The sequence below is a fragment of the Pistacia vera genome, unplaced genomic scaffold (assembly GCF_008641045.1).
Source record: "Pistacia vera cultivar Batoury unplaced genomic scaffold, PisVer_v2 Contig1238, whole genome shotgun sequence".
NCBI classification, from domain to species: Eukaryota; Viridiplantae; Streptophyta; class Magnoliopsida; order Sapindales; family Anacardiaceae; genus Pistacia; species Pistacia vera.
The window spans coordinates 215,119-228,316 of NW_022195291.1; the positions used below are offsets into that span (position 1 = coordinate 215,119).

Sequence of the window (13,198 nt, forward strand, 5' to 3'; positions counted from 1 at the left end):
AAATCTTTTCAACAGATCTTGAGCATTTTTTTTTTTGAGAGATGAATATGCCTGAGTGATCTTGATTTATTTCCATACCTAGAAAGTACCTCATTTCACCCAAGTCTGATATCTAAATTCTTTTTCCATATTCTCCTTGAAAACAGATACTGATTTCATATCTCCTCATGTCACAAAGATGTCATCAACATACAAGGAGACAATAAGAGATGGATCACCATTTACCTTTTTAACATGAAGAATGGATTCATTTGGACAGCAGCATAAATCTTGGTTTAGCAAGTAAGTATGTATCCTGCTATACCAGGTTTTTGGTACCTGTTTCAAGCCATAAAAAGCCTTATGCAATTGTAAACTTGCTTTTCTTTCCCAGGCACTTTGAAACCTTTAGGTTGCTCTACATATATATCTTCATCAAGTATACCATTCAAAAAGGTTGATTTAACATCAAGATGGTATATTTTCCAGCCAAGTTTAGCAGATAGAGCCATAAGCAATCTGATAGTATCATACTGGCTACTGGAGCAAAAGTGTCAATGAAATCAATGCCATATTGTTGTAGATATCCTTTGACAACTAATCTAGCTTTGAGCTTGTTTATAGTGCCATCGGGATTGAATTTTGTTCTATAGATCTTGATACCAATCACCTTGTGATTTTCAAGTTTTTTTAATTAGGCTCCATGTAGAGTTCTTATTAATCATTTCCATTACATTCTTCATTGTTATTTTCCACCCTTCATTGTAGACAACTTCATCAAATGAATTTGGCTTTAAAGAGGCCACATTACACCTGCCATAAATATATTCAAGAGATCTCATTTTTATTGCAAGAGTACTTTCTTCATCACCAGAATATGAATCATTTTCAGACAAGACATTGGTTCCAGGATTTTAACTTGAACCTGCTTTCACTTCATTATCATCTGCCTAACTCCAAATTGTTTGTTCATCAAATATGACATTCCTACTAACCATAAATTTATTGGTTGAGGGATTGTACACTCTATAGCCCTTAGATACTTGGCTGTAACCAACAAATACCTCTTTCTCTGATTTTGCTTCTAACTTGCTTCTTCTTTCACTTGGAACAAGAACATAACAAACACATCCAAATATTCGTAGATGATCAATAGAAGGTTTACAACCATGCCAGATTTCATAAGGAGTGGCGTTATTCAAGGCCTTAGTGGGCAACAAATTTAACAAATACATTGAAGTATTTGCTGCCTCAGCCCAAAAATGTTTAGGTAGTTTTTTTTTTTCAAACATCAAACACCTACACATTTCCATCACTAACCTATTTTTCCTTTCACTCATTCCATTTTGTTGTGGAGTGTAAGGAGTGGTTAGTTGATGTATTATACCTTCTGTTTTGCAGAAAGAGGAGAATTCTTTTGAAGTATATTCTGAGCCATTATCTTATTTGAACAACTTCAGTTTGCACCCTGACTGCTTTTCCACTTCTGCCTTAAATCTCTTGAACACATCAAAAACTTCTTACTTTTTCTTCAAGAAGTAAATCTAGCAATGTCTTGAGAAGTCATCAATAAAGATTAAAAAGTATTTGCTCCCATTTAGAGAAGCAACACTCATTAGTCCACATAAATCTAAGTGAACAAGCTACAGTTTCTTAGTGGCTTTACATTTGCTGCTTGAAAAAGGTAACTTGGATTGTTTGTCGAACTGACATACTTCACAGACACCATGATGATCATCACCAATTGGTAAATTTAGCACTAGCTTCTTATCATGCATACTTTTTAAAGTTACATAGTTGAAGTGTCCAAGCCTTCTATGCCATAAATTTGAATCAATTTCAGTATGCTGATAAGCCTTAGTGCTAGCTACATTCCAGTCTATAGCAAAATTCTTTGCTATCATATTGACAGTCATAAGTTCACTACGACAAGGATCAACAATGGTGCATGATTTGTTTTGAAAATGCAGAGAATAACCTTTTTCTAGCATCTGTCCTACACTTAGCTAGTTATGATTAATTTTAGGTACATAAAGAACATCTTGAATGTATTTGGTACCTGTTGGAGTATCAATTACAACCGCTCCTCTTCCCTTGACACCTAACATTTCACCATTTCCAATTTTCACATTGGAAAAATAAGATTCATCCAAGTCTTTGAGAATGTTAGCATTAAAGGTCATATGGTTTGAACAACCACTATCTATTAACCAGGAGGTTTAATTATTCTGAGTTGCATAACAAGTTGCAACAAAAAGATTTTCTCCAGCGTCTTCTTGTTTCTCAGTTGAATGAATTTGTTGAGTTTGTTGAGCTTGCTGAGCTTAGATTCCACTTACATTTATGCACACTTTATCAATGTGTCCAAGCTGGTTACATGACCTGCATCTGACATTATGTTTGTACTAGCAATAATTTGGAGAATGCCCCTTCTTTTTACAATGAGGATGATGAGAATGCAAAATGTCATATTTACCCCCCTAATGTCTTGTATTTATAATTATTTGTTGCCTAAAATTTACTGATTATTATTCTATTTTGATTTAGGAAGCAAATGGAGGCGTTAATTGTAAAACGGAACTAATTAAGTGAATTCTGACAGTTTCGACTTTGTTTCATAATCCGGGCATAACTCTCTCATCCGAGCTCCGATTGAGATGATTCAAAATGTTGTAGAACGCTAAGAAATAGATCTAAAACTTTCTGTGTTGGAGAGATACTCGCTGCATCAACGTTTTAATCGCGCTTGAATTTGACGCACCTGCACTGCTGACGTTCTAGAACATTTCGCCTTGTCATGCAATTCAAATAGGCAGATTATTACAAGGAGTTTTGAAGACCTATTGCACGTAAATTACAATTGGAAACACCACTTTCCTATTTTGTATTAAGACTTTATTTTATTTTGAATTACTTAGATTAGGATAAAGGTTATTTTAGGATTTTATATTTTGAAGAGATTGAGGAGAATTAAAATTCGAATGGGATATTGAGGAGGAGATCAGATTAGGTTTTGACAAAGAGACCACGCCTCTCTTTGGGCTCCTCTCTGAAACTTTCGCTTTGGTATTTTCGTGATGGCCATGAGTGGCTGACTTTTGTAACTTGGTCGAAGGAAACAGAGACCTCGGAATTAATAAACTGTGAGATCTAATCTATTTTTTTTTTAGTGTTCAATTTTCGTGTTTGAGTATTGGATGTTCTTCTATGTTTAGTGTCATGATTGTTGCATTTAATTACTAGGAGGCCTACTAGTTTATTAATTGTTGCAATCTATTGCTAAGTTAGATATCAAATCTGTAATTGTTTGATTCCTCTAACTTGTGAAGCAATTAGGGTTAATAATTTGCTGCGGTAGGAATTAGTAATCTTACAAAGAACACTTGACTAAATTAAATACAACCGCTTGTGTTTGTGTTGTTTAGCTTCATCGATTTCTCTAGCCCTTAAGGCTGCCACTAGATTAAACCTTTAGCGCTTGTCTAGGGTTGTTTAGTAGTAAGATTAATTAGAACGCTTGTTTCCTAATTAATTACGACTAAGGAGAAATAGGAAAATAGTTCCAATGGTGAATAATCAAGGTATGAATTGATTTATTTTTGCATCAATGATCAGTTATAAGATTCCGATGGTGGATGTTGACTTAGACCAAGTTTGGTTGTTTTGATTGATTTTAGTAATTTAGTTTGAATTGCATTTTCTGAAATTTTTTCTGTTTTACTAAAAAAAAAAAAAAAACCCTTGCCTTGTTGACATAACATAGAATTCGGCTAGACACTTTCCGTGGGAATGACCCTGACTCACACTACTACATGTGTTTTTAGGTTTTAATCTTGGTTGCGTACGACAGCACACCAGAGGACAAGGAGCATACTTGCCTTTCTTTTCACCTTGCAACTTGCCCTTTACTTTTCTCTATTCCTTTCTGTCAATAGTCTGCTTATTCATTGAGTTGTTGATAGAATTTTTCTTTTGCAGCTTAGCATTAAGAGCACTTTCTGCAAATTCTTCATGCCTTATAGCTCTCCTTTGGTCTTGAGCTTTCAAGGCATTTATCACTTCAGACAAGGTAAGATCAGAGAAATTTTTAGAGTCTTCAAGAGAGGTGATTTTAGCCTCATACCTCTTGGGAATGCTCACCTTAATTTTCTCCATAATCCTTTGATCAGAAAGAGTTTCACCCATTAACCTTATCTGATTTACAACTTTCATAATTCTATTAGCATATTCATTAATAGTTTCAGCATCCTTCATTATAAGAACTTCAAACTCTCTCCTTAGATTAAGGACATTCATCTGCCTTGATCTTTTATTCCCTAAGGAGTCTTCTTTCAATCTTTCCCATGCTTTCTTAGCAGTCTCACACATAAAAATCTTAGTAAATACTGCATCAATTACACCTTGATGAATGATTGATAAAGCTCTAGGCGCTTTAGCAACTTCTTCTTCATGCAATCTTAACTGATTTAATGTTGGATTTGGCCCCAAAGGAGGAGGTTGTTTCTCCTCCTCCTTATATTGCCATAGGCCTAAACCTCTCATGTCGGCTTTCATTTTGATAGCCCATAAATGATAGAGCTCACCGTTATAAACTGGTGGTGACATTGATGAAGATGAAGAAGCCATGGTGAACTAGTGATCTAAATAGAATTTTAAAACTCTGATAACTTTAGAATGAACACACCCCTTAAGATCAGAAAAGCTTTGATACCATGTTGTCGAGGCTGAGAATAAATTAGACTGATGAAGCAAGACAAATTTATGCAATAAGGAAGCAAATCAAAAGAAATAGAGGAAAGAAAAATAGAGAGAAAAACAAACGAGAGCTAAAGATGTTTTTTTTCATTCACAAACATATTCATACAATGTACATGACTAACAAATATATAAAAAACTGACACACCATTCCTTAATTAAAGCACAACATACATAAAGAAGCAAAAGTTCCTTAAAATAAGGACCACCATACATTTTAACCAAAAAACTTCAACTAATACAACTACTCTACTGACTTGAAAGAAAGTAAGAGATACAAACAACCTCAATCTTCTAACAGATTACTGATTTTGAGGTTTGCCTTATATCCAATGTACTTTTTCATGTTGAGGATGGTTTTCTGGTCAAAACCACATAATTTATAAATTTTCATTAGAGACTCTTCAGCTTATTGATTCTAAGTTCGCTCTCACTCTCTCTCATCTCCCTGTCGAAATGCTGGTGGGGAGGAACTAACTTGTTGCTGAACACCAAATGTCATGAATACCTAAGAAAATATATTGTGCGGATTGTGCACTTACCATCAGATGTTCTTGTTCTGAAATGACTGGATGATGTTCCACGCTATGTTGCTAGATGTTCTTAATATTTTCTATAGCAGGTTAATTTTGTTTATCTATTTTATTGATAAGCTTATTTGATTAGTATGTTGTGATATTTCTATCTTTTATGTTCAGGTATACTCCTATATCAGATCCAGATTCCAAGGGATACTTTGACTTATTAATTAAGGTACATTGTTAATTCTCATTATTTTTTCAGTTTCCACTTTTGAAGATATCCGTGCACATTAATTGCATTTGTCCACTCCTTTATAATTTTTTCAGGTGTACCCTGAGAGAAAAATGAGTCAGCATTTTGCAAGCTTGAAACCAGAAGATGTAGTCGAAGTGAAAGGGTACTTTTTGCATTTTAGAAGTATTGGCAGGGATTACGTTGTACATTATACTTATTGTTGAATGCATTTATTTCTTGCAGGCCCTTTGAAAAGCTCAGATACTCTCCCAATATGAGGAAACATATTGGCATGTTAAGAATTTCAATTTTAGTTGCTAATCATAATCTGTCTTGCTCAAAGAAGTAATATGAAGGCTTTTTTTTTATTAAATAAATTATGATATTATGACAGCACAAGAAGTGTAAGGCTATAAGTAGCCCTGAAACATCCATTGTTCTTACCCATGCGGCCATGCTGTTGTCAAGGCTGAGAATAAATTAGACTGATGAAGCAAGACAAATTTATGCAGAAAGGAAGCAAATCAAGAGAAACAGAGGAAAGAAAAAACAGAGGGAAAAAAACAGACGAGAGCTGAAGCTTTCTTTTCTTTTTCTTTACATTCACATGTGCGTTAATACAATTTACATGACTAACAAAAATATGTAAAAATTTGACACACCATCCCTTAATTAAAGCACAACATACATAAAGTAGCAACAATTCCTTAAAATAAGGATCACCAAACATTTTAACCAAAAAACTTCAACTAACACAACTGCTCCACTGACTTGAAAAAAATAAGAGATACAAACAACCTCAATCTTATAACACTCCTCCTTGAGGTGTTTGTTATTTAATACCCCAAGTTTCATTCTCAGATTTTCGAACTTAGGCTTAGGAAGAGCTTTGGCCAAAATGTCTGCCACTTGATCTTCTGAACTGTAGTACAACAATTTGATTTCACCTGTATTTTCAGCCTCACGAATAGCATGAAACTTGACACTAATATGCTTAGTCCTACCATGATGAACTGGATTTTTGGTAATTGCTATGGCTTCCTTGTTATCCACAAAGAGTGTAACACTTCCTTGTTCATCTTGTCCCAAATCTGAAAGATTTTTTCGCAGCCAAATGGCCTGATTAGCAGCACTTGCAGCACCTACATACTTAGCTTCTGCAGATGATTGAGCTACTATTTCTTGTTTTTTTTAGTTCCAACAAAACATAGCACTTCCAAATGAAAAACAGTAACCCGAAGTGCTTTTAAAGTCATCTAAGCTTCCTGTCCAGTCACTGTCTGAGTAGCCTATAAGTTGACTGCTACCATCTTTAGAGAACCACAAACCAAAATTGATAGTTCCCCTTATGTATCGTAACACCCTTTTGGCAGCACACCAGTGAGATTTTCCTGGTGAATGCATAAACCTGGACAGTAGAGATGTAGCAAACATTATATCTGGCCTGGTAGAGGATAAGTAAAGTAGGCTGCCTATTATTCACATCAAAGAAAATTCGGCTAGACATTCTTCGTGGGATCAACCCTTGCTTACCCTATTTACAGTTCAGTAGTTAGGTTCGGAAGGTTTTAATTCTGGGTGCCTACGACAACACGCCAAATTTTGGCGCCGTTGCCGGGGAGTGATTCTAGTTGATTATTTTTGTTTTTGTGATTTTTTTTTATTGCGTTTTTTGTTATATTTTTTTTTATTTTGCAGAAAAAAAGAAAAGAAAAAAACTGTGAATAGTAGTACTGTTTCGGATGAACAGTAGTACTATTCATAAGAAAAATTTTGGTTGAGTTAGGAGTGTTGCGAGTACCCGTTTTGAAGAAAACAACGTTTTGAGCAAAACTAGAAAATTTTCTAGCCCTACCCTCTTGAGGCCAAATTCGAATGTTTTGATACAGTTTCTACCATTTTAGTGTTTTTGGCCAATTTAACTTAATTTTTTTTTTTTAAATTTTCTAGTTAGTTTTCAATTTTTGTCATTCATTCTAATTCTTTTTTTAGGTTTTTTGTTGTATGACCAGGTCTTCTAACCTTGGTGAATTAACATTCGATCCAGAAATTGAAAACACTTTGTGTAGGTTAAGGAAGGAAGTTTGGAGAGATTTTGAGGAAAGCAATTCTGATTTAGAAGAGGAGGACGTCATGGCTGGAAATCGGACTTCGAAAGAGCTTGCTGCCCCTGATTTGAATCAAGCACCTTTATGCATAACTTTTCCTGTTTTAGATGCTGCTACTACTTTTGAATTGAAATCTGGACTAATACATCTCTTGCCCACTTTTCATGGTCTTGCAGGTGAAGACCCTCACAAGCATCTAAAGGAGCTTCATGTGGTTTGCACGAGTATGAAACCTACGGGGGTGACCGAGGAGCAAATCAAATTAAGAGCCTTCCCGTTTTCTTTGAAGGATGCGGCTAAGGATTGGCTCTATTATCTACCCTCCGGAACTATAACCACATGGAACGAGATGAAGAGATTATTTTTGGAGAAATACTTCCCAGCTTCGAGGGCAGCAAACATTCGGAAAGAAATTTGTGGTATAAGGCAGCACAACGGAGAGTCCTTACANTTTTTTTTTTTTTTTCTTTTCAATGAAAATGGCCATTCTAGAGTGTGATTATGACTTGAATATGGTTTGTGATGCTAGTTGGTTTGACATGGTTAGAGATAAGAGTGCAAAATCTATAATCAAAATGATCTCCTGTTCTGTGAATGATGATTTGAAACGCTCCATTAATTCAAACTTGCAAATCATGATGAATTGGACTTAATAATGAATTAAATAAAGAGAATTTTAGGTGTTTTTCAATAGTTTGACATTTAGTTAATTAAGTTTTATTGCAATTTGAACGGCTTTAGTTGGTAACGTCAGTGATTCCCGTATAATATATAGTATGATTTTCTCGCCTCTTTAGTTTCTACTCCATTAGATGTATGTGCATAAAGAAGCTAAGCTGCCGACCATCATATAATGTCCAAGCAAATTGTAATAACATAATTAAATGCTTTCCTTGATGTTGAATGTCTGGCAATTAATCATTGATTTTATTGATCATGTCTTTTTTTTTATTTTTTTTGTCTGGCCAGGGAAGTCTTGCTTTTAAGATAGAGCCAAATATATTGATTGTTTTCTCCTCTTCTTCTAATTTTTCTTTTGTCTGGCTTAACATATATATGTCCAAATTTTATTACGTTGATATGTTGATCGCTTTAAAATTATTTGAGAAAGAAAATTAGAGTGTAAATGTCTCTCTGGACGGATGAATATTTAGAATTAAAGAGCTGAAATACTTGACTAGCATGAATTGGAAAAGCAGAAAAGTCTAAATTCAAAGCAAATTAATATGTAATATAGAGATCGTACTAAGTTACTATTATATTATCCTTGAACCATTCTAATGGGGAATCAATATTGCTTGTAGAGTTTTTTAATCTTATTATATTTGACAAATTAGGGAACCTTAATTAATTACATAACTCTCCATTAGCTGTTTGAGCCAAGCAATTAAATAAGTTGCGCTAGGACTAGTACAGTTGACAACACTCAAAAACTCAGATAATAACTATATAAAAGTCAGTTCTGAGAAGTGTTTACTGGGTAAAAGTAAAAGTGTGTTGGTGAATATGTGATAAATGATTTTTTATTATTGTTGAACGTTTAAGAATTAAGAGTATGTATAAAGAATTCGTATTGAGTTCACTACTGAATTATTTTTAAGTTCAAAATCAAGACTAACATACATGATCATTTATCATATTATTTCACACTGGTATAGCTTATGTAAAGTCTATATATTCATGTAAAAGGTGTATATATATATATATATGCACACCAAATAATAGTTGAAAAAAGGTTGGTGCATGATTTTGGTGAGAAGGTAGCTAGGAAAAAACAAGACTCGGCCACCCTTTTGTTTAAAGACAAACACGAAATGGCCAAATACATAGCCATCAGCAGCCTCAGAGGACCACCAGATCAAACCTGGCTGGTGCTTTGAGTCTTATCAACCACGTAATTAATGCAGATATTTTAATTTACATTATTTTATTCACATCACATGAGTACAACTCTTTCATTAACACATATTAAATTTACAAACTTAGAGAAATCATGTAATTAATCAACTGATCATAGAAACAGAAGAAAAAATTCAAATGATATGAATAATCATTAGTTTCTCCAATGAATCTATGATCTCATCAATCTAAAGCTTTCTGAACTTTTGTTTTAAACACTAGAATATACAGTTTCTCCATTGAAAAGTATAGAAAACAACCTGTTGAATGGGTGACAAAGGAGCCAAAACTTGCACCAACAATGCAATGCCAAGCCGGACCATACATTTTATCAAACTCCTGCATGTATAGAGTCACATTTTTAACTATTATGCATTATTGAATTAAATATTTGAGAGATATTGAGATTAGAGAGAGGAAGCACATGATTAGCCGAAGATGATTAGATTTATTAACATTACCGACATGATCACTGTTGCAAACATTAATTAGTAAGAGATCAGAGAATGAGATTTGATAATTATTTTTAAGGGATTTGAAATTTGAGGTTCCATTGATTGCTCTCGCACACATGGGTTGCTGGATCATTAACTATTTCATCAATAATATAATTAATTGACCAAGGTAACTGTTGATGATCAATGTAAAGTGAGAGAAAGTACTCCATGTTTCTGTTCTGTTGTTGTTTTCCTCCACAAAATCAACCCTAATTATTCTGAATTCATCATGAGTAGTATTCATCTCTAAAGTATCAAGTCTAATTCCTTGTGGGGTTTCCATGAACTAAATCTAATCATCTACCATACAAAAATCCAAAAAGAAACACCAAAAGAGTACTATACATTACATATATGAAATATAAAGCCGGCCACAGTTGAAGATGCACGGCAAAAATAGCAAGAAATTTAATTTGTTGGGAAAAAAAAAAAAAAAAAAAAATGTATACCTTTTTAATGTTAAAAGCAATGTGCTTGGAGCTGAACTTCTCCAAGGTATCATAGGTTCGCCGGGCAATTCTGAAGGCATGGGCCTGCATGAATCCAGGCATATCAGACACCAACACCTTCACTTGAAGAAATGCAATCACTGATGCCACATTTGTTTCTACGTGAGACACTGACTTTCTCGCCTCAACCAAATTTCCTCCTCCTCCTCTGCGCTGATCACCATCCTCACTTTCCTCACAGATTTCCAGTTGCTTCTTTAATAACAACTTATGTGACGGCAGCGACAGTACTGGAAGTGGTTTATTTGGTGGAATTTCTGTCACGTGTTTAACTACTGGCTGAGACTTTGGCTTGTGATTAATTTTAGCGGCGGCGGACTTATAGAAAGACATGAATCCTTTCTTTAGCTTCTCTTGGTTAGCCATTTCCCTACCTCTCTCTGATCAATTCACTTTTGAAGTAGAATTTGTATGTCTAACTGTCTATATATATATATAAATTATATACAAGAAGGAAGATGTGACTGCAATGATGAACACATTGAAAACTCAGTTAAATATTGTAGATTAGAAAGTGGGTGGTGATAAATTAAGCAGGAAACCATGTGTTATTGCCTGTAATCAAGGATAATTAAATGGTGGAATTGCATGAGATGAGATTTGATGATTCATTGTTTTGGGTTAGAATTAGTTGTATGTGGTGGAAATTGAACAAGTGTTTTGGGGCATATTTGTATTGTCTCCTATATATGATTTCGTTGCTGAAGAGCCAGCACACATGGACCCAATACTACCCTCCACCGCCTATTCATGTAGGGTACCCTAAACAACGATCTGTGTCTTTGTTGTACTCTTAAATTATTTTTCTAATAATCAAGAACATGAACCCGGTTGAAATGTTGAATTCTATTTTAGATGTTTGCTCAATTTCTTTAATCAGGGCAGAGAAAGTGTATTAAAAGAAACCCATTATATAGTATATTATTCACTACATAATCTCATTATAATACATTAAATAAGAGGGGAATTCTTTTGGGAAAATGTTAACGTCTGTAAAAGGGTACGTTTCTAAGTAAGTTTTTAAAAACATAAAACGATCAAATCTATATACTGTATTTGTTGTTGGACCGTCTTTATCATGTATTAATCCGAGTCTCATATATATGATGTTGACTCAATTAATTGAGCACATTGAAGTAATTGTTTTACCATTAAATTACATGTTGAGCATATATAGGATCGAGCATGTGCATGTCATCTCTCGACTTGACTTTTGGAAGTGAAAAAGTGGATGAAATTTTAAATTGAAAGTGTTAAAAGCACTAAGCAACAATTACTAATGGCGTTTTTAGTAAAATATTTAAAGACGCCTTGCCTTCAAACAAATGGAGGACTTCACTTTACAGGATACGTATTAAGAAAGATTGTAGTAATCCACTTGAAAATTTAACTACAGTATTTAAGGTCTCCTCCCGGTGCCAAAACAAGAGGAAGGTCTCCAAGCCATAAAGAATTTTTGTGGCTATGAAATCTCCAACGAGGATCCATAAATATGACCCTCACAGGTCTCAAAACCAACATTTCCCTTTGTGGTTGGATGAAAAACCTTTAATGACTAAGTTTAGACGGTTAGTTTGTCCAAGGGGTCTTGATCTGTGGACTAGAAGAGATACCTACTTCTTTTATTCATTGAGTTTGTAGGATATTCCGTGGCTCTGAAGATTAAACAAGCTTTAATGTGGGTCTAGATATCTTAGATAGTTTCAATATGGACTTGGATATCTCAAATATCTTCGATGTGAGTCTAGATACCATTAGGGCAAAAAAATGTCTCGGCCCATGTAGGCCCAAAGATGAAGACACTTTCAACAAAGCTGAAAAGCTAAGGCCCAATTCCGATGGGACCCAACTCAATCGGAGCTCTGCAAATGAGTCCCGTCTAGTGCTCCTTACTAGTCCTCACCATCTGGACCCAGGTCTCTTGATCCTAGAACACCTTATAGGCTTACGGTCAACTCGGAGCCCACAGTCGCCGACGAATTACACTCCTACTTGGATTCTGATAAGGAAGTCAACTACTATCCCAATTCCTCCAAGGTCCGTATCCGAGTCACGCTCGAACTCCCTTTCCTGCTGAGATAAGGGAGCGAAAGGTTATACCTTTTGGGAGAACTACCACTACGAGGACTCCCAGTCCCACTAGGACTGGAAGACCATATAGTCACTATTTAAACAGAGGTCAACCCTCTCACAAGGGACAAAAACATTACACCTTCAGACACTAGAGTTCCCACTTGAGAACTTCGCATTACAGTCGTAGTCACGGTCTCCGAATAGACTTCTGGTAACTTTTCTTTCCCTAAACCTCACTAAACTAGCCTCACTCAGCCTTGCTGACTTGAGCATCGAAGTGCCTACGTCCGTCTGCTTCACACTTCTTTTCTCATGTGTGTAGGTAAAGCAGATCACTAGTGCCCTCAACCTCACGGGATCAGTCCCTTTTTCTGTAACGGTAGATTTTTGCATCTACAGTTTGGCGCCCACTGTGGGGCCTCTGGCAATCATTCTTCTCAACAAACCCTGCTACGTGAAGAAACTCTCCATGACTGATAATTCTGATACCACTAATCCTGGTCTCGAACAAACTGGAGGCTCTGATCGCTCTCATGCAACAGCACTTAAACAAGGTGGCTGCACTGGAAGCTGAGAACACTGCCATCTGAACCGAGAACTCCTCCATCAGGGCCGAGAACCA

General features: G+C 35.3%; 2 protein-coding genes across 2 annotated transcripts; both read right to left on the reverse strand.

The window, feature by feature from the left end:
- Positions 1–3,894: 3,894 nt before the first annotated feature.
- LOC116117766 lies at positions 3,895–4,605 on the reverse strand. The gene has a single exon (XM_031403790.1). The coding sequence runs from the start codon at positions 4,603–4,605 to the stop codon at positions 3,895–3,897; it is 711 nt and encodes a 236-aa protein (XP_031259650.1).
- A 4,969-nt stretch (positions 4,606–9,574) lies between these two features.
- Positions 9,575–11,129, reverse strand: LOC116117685. Its single transcript, XM_031403706.1, has 2 exons — positions 10,444–11,129; positions 9,575–9,836 (listed from the first exon to the last, which is right to left on the reverse strand). The coding sequence occupies exons 1-2, from the start codon at positions 10,867–10,869 to the stop codon at positions 9,681–9,683; spliced, it is 582 nt and encodes a 193-aa protein (XP_031259566.1). The 5' UTR covers positions 10,870–11,129; the 3' UTR covers positions 9,575–9,680.
- Positions 11,130–13,198: the final 2,069 nt, after the last annotated feature.

What these genes read in the sequence shown, in the direction of transcription:
- LOC116117766 (XM_031403790.1), bottom strand. Translation starts at nt 4,605, where the DNA reads ATGGCTTCTTCATCTTCATCAATGTCACCACCAGTTTATAACGGTGAG.
- LOC116117685 (XM_031403706.1), bottom strand. Translation starts at nt 10,869, where the DNA reads ATGGCTAACCAAGAGAAGCTAAAGAAAGGATTCATGTCTTTCTATAAG. An exon ending in TTGCTTTTAACATTAAAAAG is followed by an intron (nt 9,837 to 10,443) that starts GTATACATTTTT and finishes CTATACATGCAG; the next exon opens with GAGTTTGATAAAATGTATGG.